Here is a 22,568-nt window from a genome sequence, read left to right as displayed (position 1 = left end):
GGGCTGTTTTTATCTATCATTTTCCCCCTTATCTGTCCTCTGGTAGTTTCTGTGCATCATTCTCTTCCTGCTCTGTCTTTCCAAGTTACCCAATATTGGTGATTTTGCTTCAAGCTTAACTAAAAAATGAAATATGACTAATGCCTTTATTTAACTGTTTGCTTGACATATCTAATTTACACTAAATTTAATGCTTATAGATGCTGTTAATTACTTTTATGTCTATTTATGCTAATACATAAATTTATTTTTTTTATTTTTACAGAAGCTGGCTCTTGGGACGTGGAATGTCATCTCTCTGAAGGGGAAGGAGCCTGAGTTAGTGCACGAAGTTGAGAGGTTCCGGCTAGATATAGTCGGACTCACCTCGACGCACAGCTTGGACTCTGGAACCAATCTCCTTGAGAGGGGCTGGACTCTCTATCACTCTGGAGTTGCCCCCGGTGAGAGGCGCCGAGCGGGTGTGGGTATACTTATTGCCCCCCGACTTGGAGCCTGTACATTGGGGTTTACCCTGGTGGACGAGAGGGTAGCCTCCCTTCGCCTTCGGGTGGGGGGACGGGTCCTAACTGTTGTTTGTGCGTATGCACTGAACAGCAGTTCGGAGTACCCACCCTTTTTGGAGTCCCTGGAGGGGGTGCTAGAGGGCATACCTTCTGGGGACTCCCTCGTTCTGCTGGGAGACTTCAATGCTCACGTGGGCAATGACAGTGAGACCTGGAAGGGCGTGATTGGGAGGAATGGCCCCCCCGACCTGAACCCGAGCGGTGTTTTGTTATTGGACTTCTGTGCTCGTCACGGATTGTCCATAACGAACACCATTTTCAAGCATAGGGGTGTTCATATGTGCACTTGGCACCAGGACACCCTAGGCCTCAGTTCGATGATCGACTTTGTGGTCGTGTCGTCGGACTTGCGGCCACATGTCTTGGACACTCGGGTGAAGAGAGGGGCGGAGCTGTCAACTGATCACCACCTGGTGGTGAGTTGGCTTCGATGGTGGGGGAGGATGCCGGTCAGGCGTGGTAGGCCCAAACGTGTTGTGAGGGTCTGCTGGGAACGTCTGGCAGAGCCCCCTGTCAGAAGTAGCTTCAACTCCCACCTCCGGCAGAACTTCGACCACATCCCGAGGGAGGTGGGGGACATTGAGTCCGAATGGGCCATGTTCCGTGCCTCTATTGTTGAGGCAGCTGACCAGAGCTGTGGCCGTAAGGTGGTCGGTGCCTGTCGTGGCGGCAATCCCCGAACCCGTTGGTGGACACCGGCGGTGAAGGATGCCGTCAAGCTGAAGAAGGAGTCCTACAGGACCCTTTTATCCTGTGGGACCCTGGAGGCAGCTGATAGGTACCGGCAGGCCAAGCGGAATGCGGCTTTGGTGGTTGCTGAGGCAAAAACTCGGGCGTGGGAGGAGTTTGGGGAGGCCATGGAGAACGACTTTCGGACGGCTTCGAGGAGATTCTGGTCCACCATCCAGCGTCTCAGGAAGGGGAAGCAGTGCAGTGTCAACACTGTACATGGTGGGGATGGTGCGCTGCTGACCTCGACTCGGGACGTTGTGGGTCGGTGGGGGGAGTACTTCGAAGACCTCCTCAATCCCATTAACATGCCTTCCAATGAGGAAGCAGAGCCTGGGGACTCAGAGGTGGGCTCCCCCATCTCTGGGACTGAGGTCACCGAGGTGGTTAAAAAACTCCTTGGTGGCAGGGCCCCTGGGGTGGATGAGATACGCCCGGAGTTCCTCAAGGCTCTGGATGTTGTAGGACTGTCTTGGTTGACACGCCTCTGCAACATCGCATGGACATCAGGGACAGTGCCTCTGGATTGGCAGACCGGGGTGGTGGTCCCCCTCTTTAAGAAAGGGGACCGGAGGGTGTGTTCCAACTACAGAGGGATCACACTCCTCAGCCTCCCTGGAAAAGTCTATTCAGGGGTCCTGGAGGGGAGGGTCCGTTGGATAGTCGAGTAGTCGAGCCTCGGATTCAGGAGGAACAGTGTGGTTTTCGTCCTGGTCGCGGAACAGTGGACCAGCTCTACACCCTTAGCAGGGTCCTGGAGGGTGCATGGGAGTTTGCCCAACCAGTCTACATGTGTTTTGTGGACTTGGAAAAGGCATTCGACCATGTCCCTCGGGGAATCCTGTGGCGGGTACTCCGAGAGTATGGGGTACCGGACCCCCTGATAAGGGCTGTTCGGTCCCTGTACGATCGGTGCCAGAGCTTGATCCGCATTGCCGGCAGTAAGTCGAACCCGTTTCCAGTGAGAGTTGGACTCCGCCAGGGCTGCCCTTTGTCACCGATTCTGTTCATAACTTTTATGGACAGAATTTCTAGGCGCAGCCAGGGCGTTGAGGGGGTCCGGTTTGATGGGCTCCGAATTGGGTCACTGCTTTTTGCAGATGATGTTGTCCTGTTTGCTTCATCAGGCCGTGATCTTCAGCTCTCTCTGGATCGGTTCGCAGCCGAGTGTGAAGCGGCTGGGATGAGAATCAGCACCTCCAAATCCGAGACCATGGTCCTCAGGCGGAAAAGGGTGGAGTGCCCTCTCAGGGTTGGTAGCGAGATCCTGCCCCAAATGGAGGAGTTCAAGTATCTCGGGGTCTTGTTCACGAGTGAGGGAAGAATGGAATGTGAGATTGACAGGCGGATCGGTGCGGCATCCGCAGTAATGCGGGCGCTGCATCGGTCTGTCGTGGTGAAAAAGGAGCTGAGCCACAAGGCGAAGCTCTCAATTTACCAGTCGATCTATGTTCCTACCCTCGCCTATGGTCATGAGCTATGGGTAGTGACCGAAAGAACGAGATCGCGAATACAAGCGGCTGAAATGAGTTTCTTCCGCAGGGTGTCTGGGCTTTCCCTTAAAGATAGGGTGAGAAGCTCAGTCATCCGGGAGGGGCTCAGAGTAGAGCCGCTACTCCTCCGCATCGAGAGGAGTCAGATGAGGTGGCTCGGGCATCTGATCAGGATGCCTCCTGGACGCTTCCCTGGTGAGGTGTTCCGGGCACGTCTAACCGGGAGGAGGCCCCGGGGAAGACCCAGGACACGCTGGAGGGACTATGTCTCTCGACTGGCCTGGGAACGCCTTGGGATTCTCCCGGAAGAGCTAGAAGAAGTGGCCGGGGAGAGGGAAGTCTGGGCATCTCTGCTCAAGCTGCTGCCCCCGTGACCCGACCTCGGATAAGCGGGAGACAATGGATGGATAAATTTATTTTCCATAATTACTGCCTCTCTTTTGCTAGTCATTAGCAATAAAACATAAGTAATTTTGCATTTATAATTTGTTATTAACCCTCACCTACTTTGCTCCTCTTCTCAGTACTCATATATGGCACTTGGTACCACTGCCCTACTACCAAGCTGTTTTCCTGTCTAACAAAAAGTCATCTCTGATAAAGGAGCACTGCAATCTTCAGGTAAAAGGGTCTTTTCATCAGATTGCCTGACTCAGCAGTGAATCAGCTGTGGAATTTCCAGTAGTGAGGAGGTAGCATGTTGGCTGAGGTCTCCTGGATTCTTAACAAATCTATATTCTCATATGTGACATTATCTATTCTTGCATTTTACTCCTTAGTTGTACTATTACTATTGTACTGTTGTATTGCATTCCCAACGTTGCAAAAATAGATTGGTCATCTAGCTCTGTGATGAGGGTTATTATGTGTTGTATTTACCCATTTTCTGACACCTACCTGGAAAGGGGTCTTCTCTCTATATTACCTTCGCCAAGATTTTGTCCATTTTTTCCCAACAAGGTTTTTTTTTAATCCAACGCTTGCTGGAATGGACAAATCCCTGGATTGATAGATTTAATCATTAAACATCCTTTTCAGAGATATAAGTATAAGATGTTATCGGAATTTAATGGGCGTTCCAGGCAATTCACAACACAGCGAAGCCAAACCTGTTCTCACTTTGATAATATCTCGCACTGCCACCTGGTGAATTTCCGTAAAGTGCGTGCGCAGGTATAAACAGTAAAACGCTTGCGTAGCAGGAGTAACGTGACCATACGTCCCGTTTTGAACGGGACCATCCCGTTTTTTGGTAGCCTATCCCGTTGTCCCCAAGCACAGCTTCGGGACGCCGAAATGTCCCGATTTCAGAAAGAGAGCAACCCACTGTAACAATTTCAATAAAAGGTGCGAAAAAAAAAAGTAGCGCCTAGTAGCGCGGCGATGACGGCATGCGCAATACGTCTCACACACATATGCAAGTCGCTCAGAAGCCTGCTAGCTCGCTCGCTCCTCAGTTGCGCATCTTTCTTGACGATTGATTATTGTTTTGTCGACGTGTGTTATTGTTACCCCATTCATAATTTAATGGTAAAATTGCAAGAAAATGGCTGCAGTGTTGTTGACGAAGAATATATGAAAACTACAGCTGCTGAGTTCTATAAAACAAACAAAGAATATTTGGAGCAGTGGACTTTGTTCTGTGAAGAATTAGAAATATTTTAATGGGCGAATATAACCAAAATACCTACGTGGGAAGAAATTCAAAGTGTAATGGATGTATTGATTGAAAAGGGATTTGTTAATTGTAACCAAGATACAGAAGTATTTGATGAGTATTCACTATTTCTAACAACATTACATCGCAAAAAGTGACAGAATGGAACACTGGGAATGTTTCAACCGAAAGTCGTTGGGTGGAATTGTTCAAACACTTTCACACCAATAATTTGAATCATACGAACTTTCGTATAATTATTGAATATATTTTATGTCTGCCCGGCACTAATGCATCCGTAGAAAGGGTCTTTTCTCTTATGAGTAAGTTGTGGATGAGCAAAAAAAATACAGCTGCAACTCGCAGTTCTTAAAGCAATGTTAATTACCAAAGTAAATTTTTAAAAATCCTGCCAAGAATTTAATTCTTATTTGAAATCAACACCAAATATACTTAAGCAAATTTGTTCTTCAGAAAAATATAAGACCACATAAATTATTTATTTTCACGTGTTCATTCCTGTTCTTTTCATTAATAAATAAAAACTATGAAGAAATATGCGTTTTCTTGAATATACATACTATTACCTAAAAATTAGTAATGTCCCGTTTTGAGGAAAAAAATAAATGGTCACGTTAAGCTGGAGCGTCCTCGCCAAGTAGATATTGCTGCAGACCGGAGTAAAATGGGCGTTAATATAATTTTCGACTTCAGCCAATCATATATTAAATTTGCGCACGTCAGTCACGGATCAGCCAATCGTAAATTTAAACGGCGCGGTCAATCACCGTTTTATTCAACAAATCGCCAATCGGTGTTATTTGTCATTCATCGGCCACTTTAGCCAATTGCCTTTTGGATACGTAAAAAGAAAGGTGGGTGTAATTTCTAAAGGTGGACGTGTAATAATTTCTAAAGGTGGACGGTCAAGATAAAGTGACTAAGAGACGGAGTGTATACTGTATTCATAAAATACCTCTGCGACGATAGTCTACTAGAGTCAATATCTTACACTATAGCACTTTGTCGAGTGCATTATTAAGATTGCAGTGTATTTTTACCACAGTCATTTATGAAGTAGCGGTTCTGAAAAAATAATAATAAAAGTTTGCATATGAGATATTTATCGTTACTGAACAACGTCTGAAGAAAATTTAAATGAACATAACAATACAAATTTGTGTCCGCCTATTTTTAATGGATTGACGTGGATTTAAGTGTGGGCTCTACTTGATTAAATCAGTCAGATTAAAACAAATGTTTGACTGTTGGTGTTTACTCGAATGTCCAAATGAAATAGCCGCCTACATTTAACGGGTCACCTTAAAGACCTTAAAGGCTATGAACGTATTACAATTTTAAACGTTGAATAAACAGTCAGAGTTTCTAATATTCCATTGTAGCCCCTTCTTGCCTGCAGATCACCATCTGTTCTTTGTTTGCTGATGTCAGTCAAATATTCTTCGGTCTTCATGTCTGTTCTCAGTATACCAGCAGCTCCAGTGAGTTTCTTGCCTGTGAATCACGTATTTAAGTTTGTTTTTTAGCTGTACAGTATTATGATTACAGATTATTACAAATCACATACTTGACACTCTCACGTTCAGGTATCAGGGAATATAAAACGTTAAGAAAGCTGGCAATAAAATTGTGACTTTAAAGCAGGGCCAGATTTATATGAAAAGAGGCCCTAGGCTATTCCACTTATGAGGCCCTTTCACCTTCCATTTTTAAGTTTGTAAATTACATGAGAGATAATAAAATTTTGCTAACAATTTGAATGTAGGCCCCTCTTGATCTTGAGGCCCTAGGCTGAAGCCTAGTTAGCCTATAGGAAAATCCGGCCCTGCTTTAAAGAATCCATTGGCTGTCTCTATGTTATCAATGTTAAATGTAAGAAACACAGTTGTCATAGTGCTAATAGTCACCTTTCAATTATTATTTTTACAATGATGTTTACTATGTTAAACGATCTGTGAAGAGCAAATATTATGCCTTTAAAAGAGTAATAATTTTGCAGTTTTTGTGACTGTGCACCTGTTAATCAGGGTATTCAATTATTTGACTTAATTGGACCTTTATTACTTTTGGGATTTTAAATACCTCTTTAAGATCATCAAATATGTGTTTATTATAATACATATTACTTATGGTAAAGTTACATTTAGATATTAAAACATGACAGATGTTTGTTCATATCTCATTGAGCCTCCATTTGACTCCATCAGGTCCTACTGGTGTGCTGAACACATCAGCCTGTCTTTAGTGTCTCTGAGATTGGAGGAGGTCAGGAGTCCAACTGTACAGCAGGCACTGATGTGCATCAGCATCACGACTGGTAACAAGATAGAGATGACAGATATTTGAGCTGGACATAATCCTATATGAGTATCCAAGCAAACAGCATATTAAGAGCACACAGAGTCTGTATACTCCAGTATGGCCCTGACATAACAACCTGTACAGCTGTAAACGACTCGACTTAACCGGTCATTTTAGCACACACTGCACTGAGTCTGTCAAGTCATAGCCATTAAATAATTCAATCTGAACAGCTGGAAATTTATTTTGGCAATGATATTTCTGGTAAGGCATTTTTATATTGTCGTTTCTCATTGGTTTATACTGAAAATTTGGTTTACATCAATGTAGTTTTCAATAGTATGTATTATATATAGTATATAAAAAAATTAAAGGAACACTTTGAAAGCACATGAGATCTTAATGGGAAAAAAATCTTGCTGGCTGTCTCTACTGCTATGGACTGATGTGTTAGGAACAAAAGGATGGCACATCGTTTGTTGGAAATGAAAATGATGAACCTACAGTGGGCTGAATTCAAAGACACCCCGAAAATCAAAGAGAAAAAACGATGCGGCAGGCAGTCGAGTCCATTTTGCTGAAATTTCATTGCAGCAACTCCAAATAGCACTTAGTAATTTGTATGGCCCCCATGTGCTTGTGTGCATGCCTGACAATATTGGGGGGGGGGGCATGCTGCTAATGAGATGAAGGATGGTGTCCTGGGGGATCTCCTCCCAGATCTGGTCCAGGGCATCACTGAGCTCCTGGACAGTCTGAGGTGCAACCTGGTGGCATCGGATGGACTGAAACATAATGTCCCACCCAGAGGTGTTCTTGGGGCAGTCAATGGGATCAATTCCTTCATTCTCTGACCACATGAGGCCGGCCGTTGTGGTGCACCAGGAGGAACCCAGGAGCCACTGCACCAGCATAGGGTCTGCCAATGGGTCCAAGGATTTCATCCAGATACCTAATGGCAGTCAAGGTGCCCACTGTTGTCTAGTCTGTAGAGGTCTGTGTGTCCCTCCATTGATATGCCTCCATAGACCATCACTGACCCACCACCAAACCGGTTATGCTGAACTACGCCACAGGTAGAATAACGTTCTCCATGGCTTCTCCAGACCCTTTCACATCTGTCACATGTGCTCAAGGTGAACCTGCTCTCATCTGTGAAACGCACAGGGTGCCCACCAGTGGTAGACCTGCCAATTCTGGTATTCTATGGCAAATGCCAATCGAGCTCCCTGGTGCTCACTAGAGGACGTTGGGCCACCTTCAGGCCACCCTCCTCAAGTCTGTTTGTGATTGTTTGGTCAGAGACATTCACACCAGTGGCCTGCCTGCTGGTGGTCATTTTATAGGCTCTGGCAGTGCTCATCCTGTTCCTCCTTGGCCAAAGGAGCAGAAACTGGTGAGTCCTGCTGATGGGTTAAGGACCTTCTACGAGGGGCCCTGTCCAGCTCTCCTGAAGTAACTGCTTGCCTGTCTCCTGGAATCTCCTCCATGCCCTTGAGACTGTGCTGGGAGACACGGCAAACCTTCTGGCAATGGCATGTGTTGATGTGCCATCCCGGAGAAGTTGGACTACCTGTGCCAGCACTGTAGGGTCCAGGTATGGCCTCATGCCACCAGTAGCGACACTGACCGTAGCCAAATGCAAAATGAGTGACAAAACAGATGAGGAGGGAAAAATGTCAGTGGCCTCCCTCCACCTGTTAAACCATTCATTCCTGTTTTGGGGGTCATCTCATTGTTGCCCCCCCCCCCCAAAGCAGCTGAAACTGATGAACAAGCCCCACTGCTACTTAACTGACCAGATCAATAGCCCACAAGTGTCACTGACTTGATGCTGTACTCTCATTAAAAAGGGTTCCTTTCATTTTTTGAGAAGATATATCTATCTATATCATATATATAATGTCAAGACCTTAGAACAACAAGGTTCTAGCTGTGAGTCATGGTTTTAGAATACTGAGCTTCAAAAGTTTTGACTATTTATCAGGCGTATACAATCCTTTTCTTTTAATTTTGTTCCCATATGTAAAACCTGTATTTTAAGTTAAAAATGCAAGTGTTATTGAAAATGTGACTCCTAATAAAAGATAAGTAAGAACCATATTATTCTGGAGTAAGTTTGTAAGTGAACAGCAAAGCCTTGATCAGGATGCTCAGTTTCCAAGCTGTTATATCTTGTGGGATTACTAGCAAAGTGCACACCATTTGTAACCATGTGGATACAAGTGGAGGCTCTGGTCATATCTATCAGTTCTAACAGTGTTAATACGCAAGGTAATTGGACCAGCATCTCTTAAACAGAACACTCAGTATTATCACTACCAAAAACAAGATTTTATTAATAATTATTCAATATAAATTGTGCAACAATTTCAAGAAATATTTACAATTATCAATAATGATTGGTCAGTTGAATTGAAAGAAAGAATTCACAAAGATTAAATTTAACAAACAGACTGATCAAGGAATATACTGAAGTATTAAAACAACAGCATGCCCGCTTCTATATATTATATAAAAATAAAACAACAATGTAAAATGCATAACAACTGTACAAAGCAGTTATAACAATTAAAGAAAAAATCCAGATGACATCAATTGTCTAAAAACAGACACGCAATTTCAAATATACAGAACTTAATCAACAATCTTTAACAATAACAGAAAGTGTCCTTTATTATTTACATCAATAGTTACATTAAATATATACAACTCTACTTTGCACAGTCATCTTAACACACAGAAATAAAAAGGCAAAAGAGAAGTAAAGAAAGAGACACATTTATTTGAGTAGGGTTGAGATGTAATCCTGAGTTTAAATGCCTCAGTGTTGCTTTCCTTTTGCTTCCAACTGTTGCAAAACAAGTTTGTCAAACTCTTCCCTCTCACTAAAAAAACAAAACAAAAACAACCTCACAAATGAACAAATTCTAATCATACCAACCAGAAACACTTCTGTATTTGTCATTTGAAACCACAATTCTTGACCTTGTACAGTTTAGAATAAATGCTACATATAGCATACTTCTAAATGTAATTTTACCAATACTAAAAATGTACTAATGTATAGTTTAAATGTCACTTTAAACATGTATATTCACATTTATATATATTTAGTTTATATTCTTGTCTAAATTCACAACTACTATAGGGTATTCCGTTTAACAGAATAATGGCGCTGAAAAGAAAAAGAAAGGACTGTTTATTTTCCACATGACATACCACTCACTGTATACTGGTCCATCCATGAACAGATTTTCTGCCTCTGGCAGAGAAGTCCTCTCAACTGTTTGTATAGCTTTAATAAGAGCCCATCAAAAAGACAGAAAAAGAGAGGATGTTACTCATAGACACACTTTCGGTACTCATTAGAGATTTACTGAAGGCTAATTAACCTCTGGCATCAGCACATCCAAAATGATGCAAACTCTGTCAATCCTCTCAAAAGTGCTTACAGCTCTTCATCCAAGAAGTTGTAGAAGCCATCTATCAGCTCCTCATCTTCTATATAAGTCATTACCCGGTGACCTTTAGGATTTTCATAATCTTTTAACCATTTGGACGATACCTTATGAGATACAACAGCCTGTTGGACAAGAAAATACAAGTGTTTGGCACTATAAAGTCATCATAGCTCTTTGCTGCCAGATAGATTACAATACCAAAGTTTTACTTATCATCTGAAGTACTAGGGTGCTGTACCGTGTTAGCCATTTTGAATGTAGAGAAAAGCCAAGCAAAATGACACCTTTTATTGGCTAACTAGAAAGATTACAATATGCAAGCTTTCGAGGCAACTCAGGCCCCTTCTTCAGGCAAGATGTAATCACATCTAAGATTACATCTTGCCTGAAGAAGGGGCCTGAGTTGCCTCGAAAGCTTGCATATTGTAATCTTTCTAGTTAGCCAATAAAAGGTGTCATTTTGCTTGGCTTTTCTCTTGTCATCTGAACTAAGTTACCAGCAAGTGATCATCTGCTCCATGGTCCTTTATTATGAACTCTAACAGTTTTTCATGTTGAGTCCTCCTGTAGGCCCTGCTGATCTCTGCAGCTGCAAAAACCTGAGCCACTTGTTCTTCAGTCAGCTGCCCTACTGCAGCCACACAGCCAGCCTGCTCTCCTACACTGTGGACACACACAAATAAATGCATCAGACTGTCACATGTAGTATTTGTCTTATGCAAGTTGTCTGGTTTTGGTCTGAACAGTTGTGTTTTCTCGGAAAAGTGGACACATTGGAAGACAGTTGAAACTGTGAGGAGTACTCTGTGGATCACTACAAAAACTCCTGTTGGATGTAATCTCAATAGCTTTTCTGAATACATCCATTACTTCAGAGTATTATGATTGCACCAGTCCGGACACTGGCTAAAGTAATATGCAAGTCACAGAAAAGCTTTTAAGATATTTTTATTCTAACCATCAATATAACCAATCTAACACTCCCCATGTGACAACGGGTCAAAACGCTTATGACAATCACTCATACCATGTTCAATTTTAAGGTTTTTACTCAAGTTGAACCAAGTATCAAAACACAGTGGTAGACTAAGTTCTACATTAATACCTTGGTGTGCCTGTATCAGTATATTCCTCAACGAGTTCACTGCTGCCATGATCTTCTTGGTCCTGACTTTTAGACATTAAAATATTGATGTTATTCGTTTAACAGAAAAAAAAGAGTGCCAGTAAAAGTTTATCTGTATACACCAAAACACACACTGGTGTATTTAAAGTAACACTATATGAACTTATTTAGACATTAAAAAATGTAAAATTCCAAGCTTATTTAAACTATTTTCCCCTGGTTGGATGTGAGGTGTCACCTTTGATTGTCCAAGCATCCCAAAAAGGAGCGTCTCCAAAAGCAGGGTACCCGGACCGGCACTCAGCAATGGTACACTCAGAACAAGTACCAATATCTGTAAATTATTCTAACAAGGCTCAGGTCATTTGGCACCCACTAAACCAGACCATAGGTGATGGCCACATAAAATTATGGGATAAATTGTTAACAAAACAAAAAGGAAACACTGAATATTTACCACCCATACTCAGCCTGAGTTAATGGGAAAAGTGGGATACACGTACCTCCGTAGGAAACTGCTGTTCTGCGGAGATCTCGCAAGTGTTCATTTGCTCGTATATACGAGCGTGAAGAATACAGTCGTGGATGACAGAAAGGGCACAAAAACACATCTGAAGATTGAAGTACGGACGGAATGTCTGTGGTATTTTTGATCGTGATAAGATCCTGTTTTAAAAAATGTAAAATAACATTACAGCGTTTTAATCGAACATCTCACAAATGTAAATACGCACAGAGTTAATAGGGAACCAAACTACTGGCGGTGATCTACTAGCATTCCACTGAGCACCGGAGAGGGGGTGGGTATGGGTGGTTGTTGCCCGTGAAACTTGCTTTGCGGCGTTTGAAGATTTTCCGGCACCGGTGAGTGCCGGACCACTTCAAGCACTGAATATGCATCAATTACTACAGCGAAAATGATTAGTAATACAAACGTGAATACAAAATATATTAATATTTATACAAACGTACAATCACAACAAAGAAACAAAAAATTCTTTGAAAAACACAAAGAAAACTTAGCAATTGCAAATTTCATACGTTTTAATTTAGAAGCAAACTTACTTCCATTGTCAGAAATAACAAACAATTCGTTTCGTCGCTTCTTCTTTGGTCTAATAGAGTTTCTTCCATCCATCCATCCATTTTCCAACCCGCTGAATCCGAACACAGGGTCACGGGGGTCTGCTGGTCCAATCCCAGCCAACACAGGGCACAAGGCAGGGAACCAATCCCGGGCAGGGTGCCAACCCACCGCAGGACACACACACCCACACACCAAGCACACTCTAGGGCCAATTTAGAATCACCAATCCACCTAACCTGCATGTCTTTGGACTGTGGGAGGAAACCGGAGCGCCCGGAGGAAACCCACGCAGACACGGGGAAAACATGCAAACTCCACGCAGAGTGGACCCGGGAAATGAACCTGGGTCTCCTAACTGCGAGGCAGCAGCGCTATAGAGTTTCTTCGCTGCTGCTATTTCAAAAGAAACTCTATGAGGCGGAACCTCAAAGCGGTAGGGATCACTAACTGTGAAAAGATTGGTGGAAGTTACACTTGATAGACAACTTCAAACTTTGAGTGAGTTTTTTGATTGTCATACTTTAACAACAATCTCATTCGTTGAAATTCTGAAGTAGCCAATACTATCCACTTCCATTTACAGTTATCCCGCCTTCAGATCCGCCCATAATGTCTCCGGTCTGCAGCAATACCCTTCTCCTCGGAGCCGCTGCAGCCTGCGTCACGTTGCATGAAGTTAAACCCAGCCTTAGACTCGCTGTGACCAAGGCAGTGGCGCTTATGGCGAGGTGACATTCACGCTCCGCTGCTGCCGATAATTTAGTATAATAAGTAAATAAAAGCTACGGCTACAAAAAAAAAGTAATGTAGTGTGACGGGTCTTCAGCTGACACGCATGGGGAAGTAAACTGGAGAAAAACCCACTGGAGCTTTTCCACAGTTACAGAAGTGCGGTATCACGCTGGTATTGCCATTACTGACTGTCCATGCTAATCACGAAGCGTAAATCCAACTCAGGTACTCGACGCTCCTGAAAATACTTTTTTTTAGCCTAGCGAGTTCCGGAATAGTAAAAGCAAAATTCTATCCAGAAAAATCAGTAAATGACACTGAAAACAATAACCAATCGAAATCGTAGTCCTTCAAAATGAAAGTGAAACAGAATGTCCTGTAGGTGTTGACTAGGATACAACCTTGATCGGTGCCCGTAGCCACTACAGCTAAACGTATTACTCCTTTGTTGCTGTTTTTAACACGAAAACAGGTGAAGAAAACAAGTAAGTAACTTTGTTTGCTTTGATATACAGTAAGTGGCTATACGGTTTCGGTCCAACTGTATACACTGCCACTCCTTGTAGACGGGAGGGAAAGACTCGTTTTAGGGACAGGATTCAGTTCGGTGGAATATGAGAACATAACAGGGCGGATCCCAGGAAACTCCATCGTGATACTCCGAGCAGAGACTTTTCTAATTAAAGTTTCTTTTAACACGGACATTGTTGGCACAAGGCCGTTTTGTTTACAGTAAAGGCAGTGAACACCTCTCGTTCGATTTCTCATCCGAAAAATCCAAATTTAGGGTCGCGGGGAACACATCTTGTACTAGAAAGTACGCTTAACTGGGTCATTTGGAGTATCGGGATAGAAATGTGAGATTGTTGCGTTTATTGTACAGGGGTAATCTACTTTTGTCTTTACGGAATGTGCGGGGTTTGGTGCCACCCTCAGTAATTGCCAATTTTATGCTAGTCGTCCAGTACTACGCTGTATTTAGGTATAAATCGTCTCCGGTCCCAGCTTGTGTTCCTCGTCTAAAATGTCCATCGGCAAAAATGACTAATTAATGCTGAAATATAAGAGGAAACTTGACAACAGTCAGATCGCAAATAAAGAAATTGTATCTGAGAAATTGTGAAACCAAAACAATGTCCAGTTTCAGTAAAAAAAAAAAAAGCAATCATTAATTAGTAACGATGTGGGTAATATTTCTATTAAATGCATGGAGTGCCTCGTAAATTTCAAGAGACTGGAAATCAACAAAGTTTTTATCTAGCATAGAAGATCATGGATTCATATTTATTTGAATCTTATTTTTTCAGGATCAAATATAATGCTAAGTATGCTAGTGAATAAATCGGCATTATGGGATCTGATGAGTACAGTTTGGAAAGATTTAGAAGAAATGACTATACAATTAAATTAGAAACCTACTATTAGAAATCTACTGTACAACCGGAAGAGGTTTTCCTACTTCCTACTTCACCAATATTTCTGGGAGTATTATGTACTGTACATATTTTCCACACTCTGTTAGTAGGTTTGTGTACATGGTTTATAGAAAAGGGTATAAATATATGTATATTTAGGCTGCATATATTTGTGCATTGACCATATGCTGGTGTTTTGAGTTTACTGCGTTATTGGTTGATTTTTATTGAAAATAATTTTGTATTGCATTTTATCAGTATGGTGCTTATAAATGTGCAGGGTACTCCAGGATTGAAAATGTGAAGTGTTCTGTATACTGTTAAACTAAAATCTGATAGACAGATAGATGTGAAAGGGACTATATTATAGACAGATATATAGATAGATATGACCACATAGGGCTTTCCTTATCATTATCACAAAAAAAAAATCTTTATAGTATCATATGTAGTATTAGTATGTGTGTGTATGTGTGCGTGTTTGTTTGTGTGTGTCAGCACAGCACTGTGTATACATTTCATGGAGCTGATGTCAAGAGTTGTCTTTCTGGAGCTAGCACCTTGTCATGTGTGCATGGGTTTTCCTAATGGATGTACAGATTAGGCAAATCAGTGTGTAGACATGACAAACATATTAAACTTCAAAAGTGTGAATAAGATGTACAAGAGTGTATTTTAGTTTCCTTTGAAGAGGGCCAATGCTGCACATTTTCAGTGAAGAACTTTTTTGTTTTTTCGTCAATATTGGCTACCTGTCGCCACTTCTCAGAGAGCTGGCTGAAAGGCCTTTGCAAAGCTTCACTCCATCACACCCGCTGTGCTGAAAGCCATCAGCTGATTGAGGAGGTACTATGTCCAGTTTTCATGTGGTATGGGTGTAAATAATAATAATAATTCTTTACATGAATTTATCACTTTTTTAAATACATAAAACATAACAGATTTTTGCCAACATAAAAAGGTAATTTACAGCAGAGTCTGATTCTCTTAACGTAATCACATCACTTTTACTGTACTCATATTTCCACAGAGAAACTAGAGAGAACGAAGCTGCTTTTGCTAAATGTAAACTGTTACATTAGATTAACTCTCAAGTCATATGTGATGCCAAGATGAGGCTGACAAACATCACGACTGCATGGCCTGGCTCATTTATTTTGAGGCAAACTAACTCTGGCAGACATCAGTTTTTCGTATGTTCTTTGCTATTCATTGTATCAGCAATAATGTTATTACATGTGCAAGGTAGTAGTGGCTACCTGCTCAGATGCTGGCACCATACACCTTTCCCAGACCCCCAGAACAGAGAGCATGGGCACTGTAATGCCACTTGTGAACTTGCATGCTCATTTGCGTAGTAGGGACAGATCTCTTGAATGCAGATGATGAGGTCTCGCCATGTCTGGAAGAAGACTATTCTACCAGCCAATGAACATATGCAGCAGCGTGATTGCATATGTGTGAGGCTGATTAGCAATGAGACCTGTTTACAAACACACATTTACAAGATGATTGTGATTTATAAAGGGTAAAATGCATACCAGGTTTTATAAATCTGATTTTTCTTTTTTAGTATGTATTTTCCTATTTTTTTGGCAAACGCATATTTTCCCAACCAAATCCATGCAAAATTTTATAAATGAGGCCCCAGGACTGTAGTGTACAAGTTATGAGGAAAGACTGAAAGAGTTGAACATTTTCAGTTTAAGCAATTGGAGATTAAGAGTTGACATGATTAAATTGTTTAAAATTATGAAAGGAATTAGTGCAGTGGATGGAGATATGACTTTAAAATGAATTCAGCAAGAACACAGGGACACAGCTGGAAACTTGTTAAGGGTACATCTTCCATAAATATTAGAAAGTTTAGAAGTATTAGAAAGAGAACTATAGAATAAGTTATCAAATAGTGTGGTAGAGAGGAGGACTTTAGGGACATTCAGAACTTGACCTGATGTTGTTTTAGATGAGTTAAGTGGAGAGGATTGGTGAACTTTGTTGAGCTGAATGGTCTGTTCTCATCACAAGTTTTTTTAATGTTCTAATTATAACATTAAAACAATCTAAACAAGAACAGGCCATGCAGCCCAACAAAGCCTGTCTGTCCTGTGCACTTAATTCTTCCAAAATAACATCGAGTCCAGTTTTGAAAGTCCTTAAAGTCCTACTGTTTACCAGTAAGTAGTGTAGCTTAGTTCATTTTCTAACCTTGGAAAAACTGGTTATGACTGTGAGATTTGCACACTACACATGCCATATTTTGGCATGAAAGCACAACTATAAATCAAAAATTGATTTGGAGATATGGGTGGACCTGAGGTGACCAGCTATTAGTCACATATGCCCTGAGTGTAGGGAACCTTCTGTCTCGTGCAAATTGTTGTACTAGATCTTATAGTGAACACTTTATGTTATATGGGGAATGCTGGAGGTGAATCAACCTGACTATAGGTAGGAGATGAAAGAATAGACCATGGCAGTAGATCTTCCCCACACATTGTCCATTTCTAGAATGAATTATAGATGGAAGTAATATTGGTGGAGACAAATGTTTATATTCAACACCCTGAGGGGAGGTTAAGGCTGCAAGAACTGAGTTCTCAGTGCCTAGTTTAAATGGCCAGTTGTTATGGTAAATATAACAGTGTTTACAGGTCTTTATGTGCACCAGTGAGCTCCTTCCCTTCTGTCAGATGTGTTTGTCAAATGACACAAAGCACTAAGAAAATTTGAAAAGTCATCCTTGAAGTCAGAAACCTCCAGCACATGCGTGGCATTTCTGCAAGAGAACCACCTCTTTCAACCCTCGCAAACAAATCCAGTTTTTAATATCTGGAAAAGTTTTGGGATTAAAATGCTCAGAGATCTTTATATAGGCAACATATTTGCATCTTTTGAACAATTACGTTCCAAATTCAACCTCCCAGCTACACATTTCTTTCACTATCTTCAAATTAGAAATTTTGTTAAACAGAAACTGCCAGATTTTCCTCACCTCATACCCTCCACCATGCTGGAAAAAATACTGCTCAATTTCGAGGAATTAAACACCATTTCCGCATTATATAAAGTCTTATTAGAGTCCCTACCTTTCAAAGACCCAAGAGGACATTGGGAAGAAGATCTCTTAATCAATATATCAGAAAAGGAGTGGAAGGTAGCAAAGCAGAGAATTCACTTGAGCTCCATATGCACAAATCATAGAATTATTCAACTAAAAATTATATATCGAGCTCATCTGTCTCGCTTAAAACTGTCCAAAATGTTTCCAGGGCAAGATCCAACCTGCGAACGGTGCAACCAAGCTCCTGCCTCACTGGGTCACATGTTTTGGGCCTGCACCAAACTAACATCATTTTGGACCAAAATTTTTAAGTGCCTTTCAGACAGCCTTGGGGTCACAATCCCTCCTAACCCATTAAGAGCTGTGTTCGGTGTTCTTCCAGATGGACTTGAAGTGGAGAAGGACAAGCAAACGGTGATTGCATTCACTACACTTTTGGCACGCAGACTTATTTTGTTAAATTGGAAGAATCCTAACTCTCCTCTGATAAGTCAGTGGGAAACCGATGTTTTATATTATTTGATATTGGAAAAAATCAAATTCCCAGTTAGAGGATCTGTACAGAATTTTTTTAAAACCTGGCAGGATCTAATCAATATTATTTTAGAATAAGAGAAATAACTATTACCGCATTTAATTCCCTTCTCCATTTTTTATTTACCTATATATATTTCTTCCTTTCTTTTGTTTATTGTTGCATTATTAAAAAGCCCTAAGCAATTCTCCTTTGGCTAAGCTCTCCTTCTCAGGGGTGGGGTTTGATTTGTCTTCAATTTTTTGTTTTGTTATAAATTGATCTATTTGTATGGAATGATTACAATAAAATTAATTAAAAAATGTAAAAAAAAAACAAAGAAACCTCCAGCACATGTAAGAAAATTACTCCAGTCTCTTTTGTCTGTGTGAAAAGGTTCCTGATGTTAACTGTTTTGAAGGTTGTAAGATAGTGGACCTCTTCTCAGCAATTTTTGTCTTTGTGTAATTAAGTCACTACAGTGGTTTTGTCTGTCTGTTTTCTTAAGGGGCTACCAGCCTGCTTATCAGAGTTAAAACCTTCTCTAAAATGTTTGCACAAAACCAAGGCTCCTCTACACCTGTGCAATCCCATGCACAGGCAAAGCTCTCAGACTTTCTAATGTGAGACATCATGTCTATTCTGTATGCAGACTTTTATGTACACTCACTTCTGCATACACCCCACAGGAATTAGAATGGAGCAATGATAGGTCAGGGCTTATTTAACACTTTATGGTGAATAGGTTGGCTCATATAGCACTTGGACACTGTATTTCATTAGTACTATTAGTTTTTGCATTTAACAGCAAAGCACTTCAGAATCCCCCCAATACCAGCTTTCCTTTAGTGTTTGCTACAGACTGTCCAGCTGTGCTAAGACATCTGAAGATGTTACAACAGAAATTGTTTCATTAATTCAGTGGTTCCCCGCCTCTTTTATGCCCCAAACCCCTAGAAAATGTTTGGTTTGGTTTCCCGATACCTAGAAAAGTAATATCATATTTGAAGATGAAGAAGTCAGTTTTCTAATTTTTGAACCACAGATTGAACCACAAATAGTACTGAGGATGAACAAATTGAACTAAAAAAACAAGCTGTTGACTCAGTGCACAAAATTTAAATATAAATTGATTACATCTTGCCTGAAGAAGGGGCCTGAGTTGCCTCAAAAGCTTGCATATTGTAATCTTTTCAGTTAGCCAATAAAAGGTGTCATTTTGCTTGGCTTTTCTCTACAAATATAAATTGAGCGATTTAGCATTATAAATTTCAATAATCTTGTAAATGTGTCCTCTTGTGAATCTTAGACACTCAACTGATGAGCTATAATTTTGAATTTGGTATCAATACTTGAGTACCGGTCCCAAAATGGTTTCCAAAGCAAATAATGGATAACACCAAAACCCCCTATCTTATGCCAGCCTCTCTGATGCACCGCATAATTGCTCGCCTCTCTGGTGTACATCAAAGCATTTTGGGGGTCCCCCATAAAATCTTGCTTCTAAACAATATCCTCTGTGAAGTCCTCATTGCATCAAAGCAAGAGGGCCCATTAAGTGTCGATTGCAGTGTTTTCTTCAACTGCAATAGCGAGTGTTGAGGGAAAGGAGGAAGGGTTAAGGCTTTGAGATTGAAAGGAATACTGATGTTTACTTCCAGTACCAAAAATGGTAATGGTACTGTTCTGTTTTAAATTTTGGATTTTTTGGTACATTTCCAGTATTGGTATATCACACAACTCTGTTGTGTATGGCAAAAAAAGAAAATGTGTATGCTACAACAATTTTAATTTACAAAACTTGGCATACATACCTGTGTACACAACTTACCCTTTATATATCACAATCATTTTGTAAATGTATGCAGGCGAATACACCTCAAACCCTGCCCAGTTGCCTCCCTAAAACAACCATATATGGAATTATGTTAATCAACCTCGTAAACATATAATGATATACAGACATACAATGCAAAGCGAAAACCTAGGACTGCCATAAACCCCCCTCCCTAACCCGTTTCCTTTCACTCTCCTGCACCTATGTCAGAAAGTATAAATCTCTTTATACTTAAGAAATACATAAGAAAATGAACACCAGTTCTATGTATTGACATGTGGTGTATCTTTGTGAACCATGTAGTATGAAATATTAAACCTTTAAATTTTATTTTATAAAATTCTTAAAGATAGTATTTAAATATGGTACTAGATGTGCATTTAATTCTTTAGGTACACACTTAACATTTTTGTATTATTGTTTCATTAGAACACTCTAGATGAGAACAGGCCATTCAGCCCAACAAAGCTCGCCAGTCCTATCCACTTATTTCTTCCATAAAAAACATCAAGTTGAGTTTTGAAAGTCGCTAAAGTCTTACTGTCTACCACATTACTTGGTAGCTTAGTGTCTATTGTTCTCTGTGTAAAGAAAAACTTACAAATGTTTGTGTGAAATTTACCCTTAACAAGTTTCCAACTGTGTCCCTGTGTCCTTGATGAACTCGTTTTAAAATAACAGTCTCGATCCACTGTACTAATTCCCTTCATAATTTTAAACACTTTAATCATGTCACCTCTTAATCTTCTTTTGCTTAAACTGTATAGGCTGGGCTCTTTTAATCTTTCCTCATAATTCAGCTCCTGTAGCCCTGGAATCAGCCTAGTCGCTCTTCTCTGGACCTTTTCTAGTGCTGCTATGTCCTTTTTGTAGCCTGGAGACCAAAACTGCACACAGAACTCAAGATGAGGCCTCACCAGTGCATTATAAAGGTTGAGCATAACCTCCTTGGACTTGTAACGCACACACCGTGCTATACAACCTAACATTCTGTTAGCCTTCTTAATGGCTTCTGAACACTGTCAGGAAGTCGATAGCTTAGAGTCCACTATGACTCTTAAATCCTTCTTATAAGGTGCACTCTCGGTTTTCTGACCTCCCATTGTGTATTCATACCTAACATTTTTACTACCTATGTGTAATACTTTACATTTACTGATTTATTTTCATCTGCCACAAATCTGCCCAAGCAGCTTGTTACTTATATTCCTATCTAAATCATTTATATACATTAAAAATAGCAGCGGCCCTAGCACTGATCCCTGTGGAACACCACTCTTAACATTGGACAATTCTGATGAGGTTCCTCGCACCATGACCCTCTGCTTCCTGTGTCTGAGCCAATTCTGCATCCATCTAAAAACATCACCCTGAACTCCCACTTCTTTTAATTTGATGCCCAACCTCTCGTGTGGCACCTTGTCAAATGCTTTCTGAAAGTCAAGATAAATAATATCATAGATAGATAGATAGATAGATACTTTATTAATCCCAAGGGGAATAACTTTGTATATAACGTTTACCCCCCTTGGTGGAATTGAAGAGTTGCATAGTGTGGGGAAGGAACGATCTCCTCAGCCTGTCAGTGGAGCAGGACATTGACAGCAGTCTGTTGCTGAAGCTGCTTCTCTGTCTGGAGATGATACTGTTTAGTGGATGCAGTGGATTCTCCATTATTGACAGGAGCCTGCAATGTCAAACTGTCCAGCTCCATGCCAACAATAGAGCCTGCCTTCCTCACCAGTTTGTCCAGGCGTGAGGCATCCCTCTTCTTTATGCTGCCTCCCCAGCACACCACCACGTAGAAGAGGGCGCTCGCCACAACCGTCTGGTAGAACATCTGCAGCATCTTATTGCAGATGTTGAAGGACGCCAGCCTTCTAAGGAAGTATAGTCTGCTCTGTCCTTTCTTACACAGAGCATCAGTATTGGCAGTCCAGTCCAATTTATCATCCAGCTGCACTCCCAGGTATTTATAGGTTTTCACCCTCTGTACACAGTCACCTCTGATGATCACGGGGTCCCTGAGGGGCCTGGTCCTCCTAAAATCCACCACCAGCTCCTTGGTTTTGCTGGTGTTCAGTTGTAGGTGGTTTGAGTCGCACCATTTAACAAAGTATTTGATTAAATTCCTATACTCCTCTTCCTGCCCATTCCTGATGCAGCCCACGATAGCAGTGTCGTCAGCGAACTTTTGCACGTCCGATGTATATAGGCTGAACAGGACCGGAGAAAGTACAGTCCCCTGTGGTGCTCCTGTGCTGCTGACCACAATGTCAGACCTGCAGTTCCCGAGATGCACATACTGAGGTCTGTCTGTAAGATAGTCCATGGTCCATGCCACCAAGTATGAATCTACTCCCATCTCTGTCAGCTTGTCCCTAAGGAGCAGAGGTTGGATGGTTTTGAAGGCGCTAGAGAAGTCTAGAAGCATAATTCTTACAGCACCACTGCCTCTGTCCAAGTGGGAGAGGGATCGGTGTAGCATGTAGATGATGGCATCTTCCGCTCCCACCTTCTCCTGGTATGCAAACTGCAGAGGGTCGAGGGCGTGGCGGACCT

General features: G+C 41.3%; 2 protein-coding genes across 4 annotated transcripts in view; one reads left to right on the top strand and one right to left on the bottom strand.

The window, feature by feature from the left end:
* Window positions 1–9,091: 9,091 nt before the first annotated feature.
* On the bottom strand, window positions 9,092–12,815 carry LOC114666976 (PWWP domain-containing DNA repair factor 3A-like). Of its 3 annotated transcripts, XR_007933660.1 has the most exons (5): window positions 12,423–12,815; window positions 11,861–12,023; window positions 11,337–11,402; window positions 10,729–10,894; window positions 9,092–10,353 (listed from the first exon to the last, which is right to left on the bottom strand). XR_007933660.1 is itself a non-coding variant. In XM_051919932.1 (3 exons), the coding sequence occupies exons 1-3, from the start codon at window positions 11,411–11,413 to the stop codon at window positions 10,219–10,221; spliced, it is 378 nt and encodes a 125-aa protein (XP_051775892.1). In that variant the 5' UTR covers window positions 11,414–11,842; the 3' UTR covers window positions 9,092–10,218. The 3 variants fall into 3 exon arrangements, 1 of the variants encoding a protein (XP_051775892.1); XR_003718668.2 differs by lacking the exons at window positions 11,337–11,402; window positions 11,861–12,023; window positions 12,423–12,815 and having other exon boundaries at window positions 9,092–9,655; window positions 9,990–10,353; window positions 10,729–11,322; XM_051919932.1 differs by lacking the exons at window positions 11,861–12,023; window positions 12,423–12,815 and having other exon boundaries at window positions 11,337–11,842.
* Window positions 12,816–13,125: 310 nt separating this feature from the next.
* Window positions 13,126–22,568, top strand: part of LOC114667024 (butyrophilin subfamily 1 member A1-like) — a 77,498-nt gene continuing 68,055 nt past the window's right edge. The window contains exon 1 of the mRNA XM_028822107.2: window positions 13,126–13,401. Coding sequence (XP_028677940.1) covers window positions 13,371–13,401 — 31 coding nt within the window. The 5' untranslated portion in view covers window positions 13,126–13,370. The remainder of the gene's footprint in view (window positions 13,402–22,568) is intronic.

Source organism: Erpetoichthys calabaricus, chromosome 16 (genome assembly GCF_900747795.2).
Source record: "Erpetoichthys calabaricus chromosome 16, fErpCal1.3, whole genome shotgun sequence".
Taxonomy (NCBI): Eukaryota; Metazoa; Chordata; class Cladistia; order Polypteriformes; family Polypteridae; genus Erpetoichthys; species Erpetoichthys calabaricus.
Note: the sequence above shows the minus strand (reverse complement) of the source record. Positions and strands in the feature narration are given on the sequence as shown.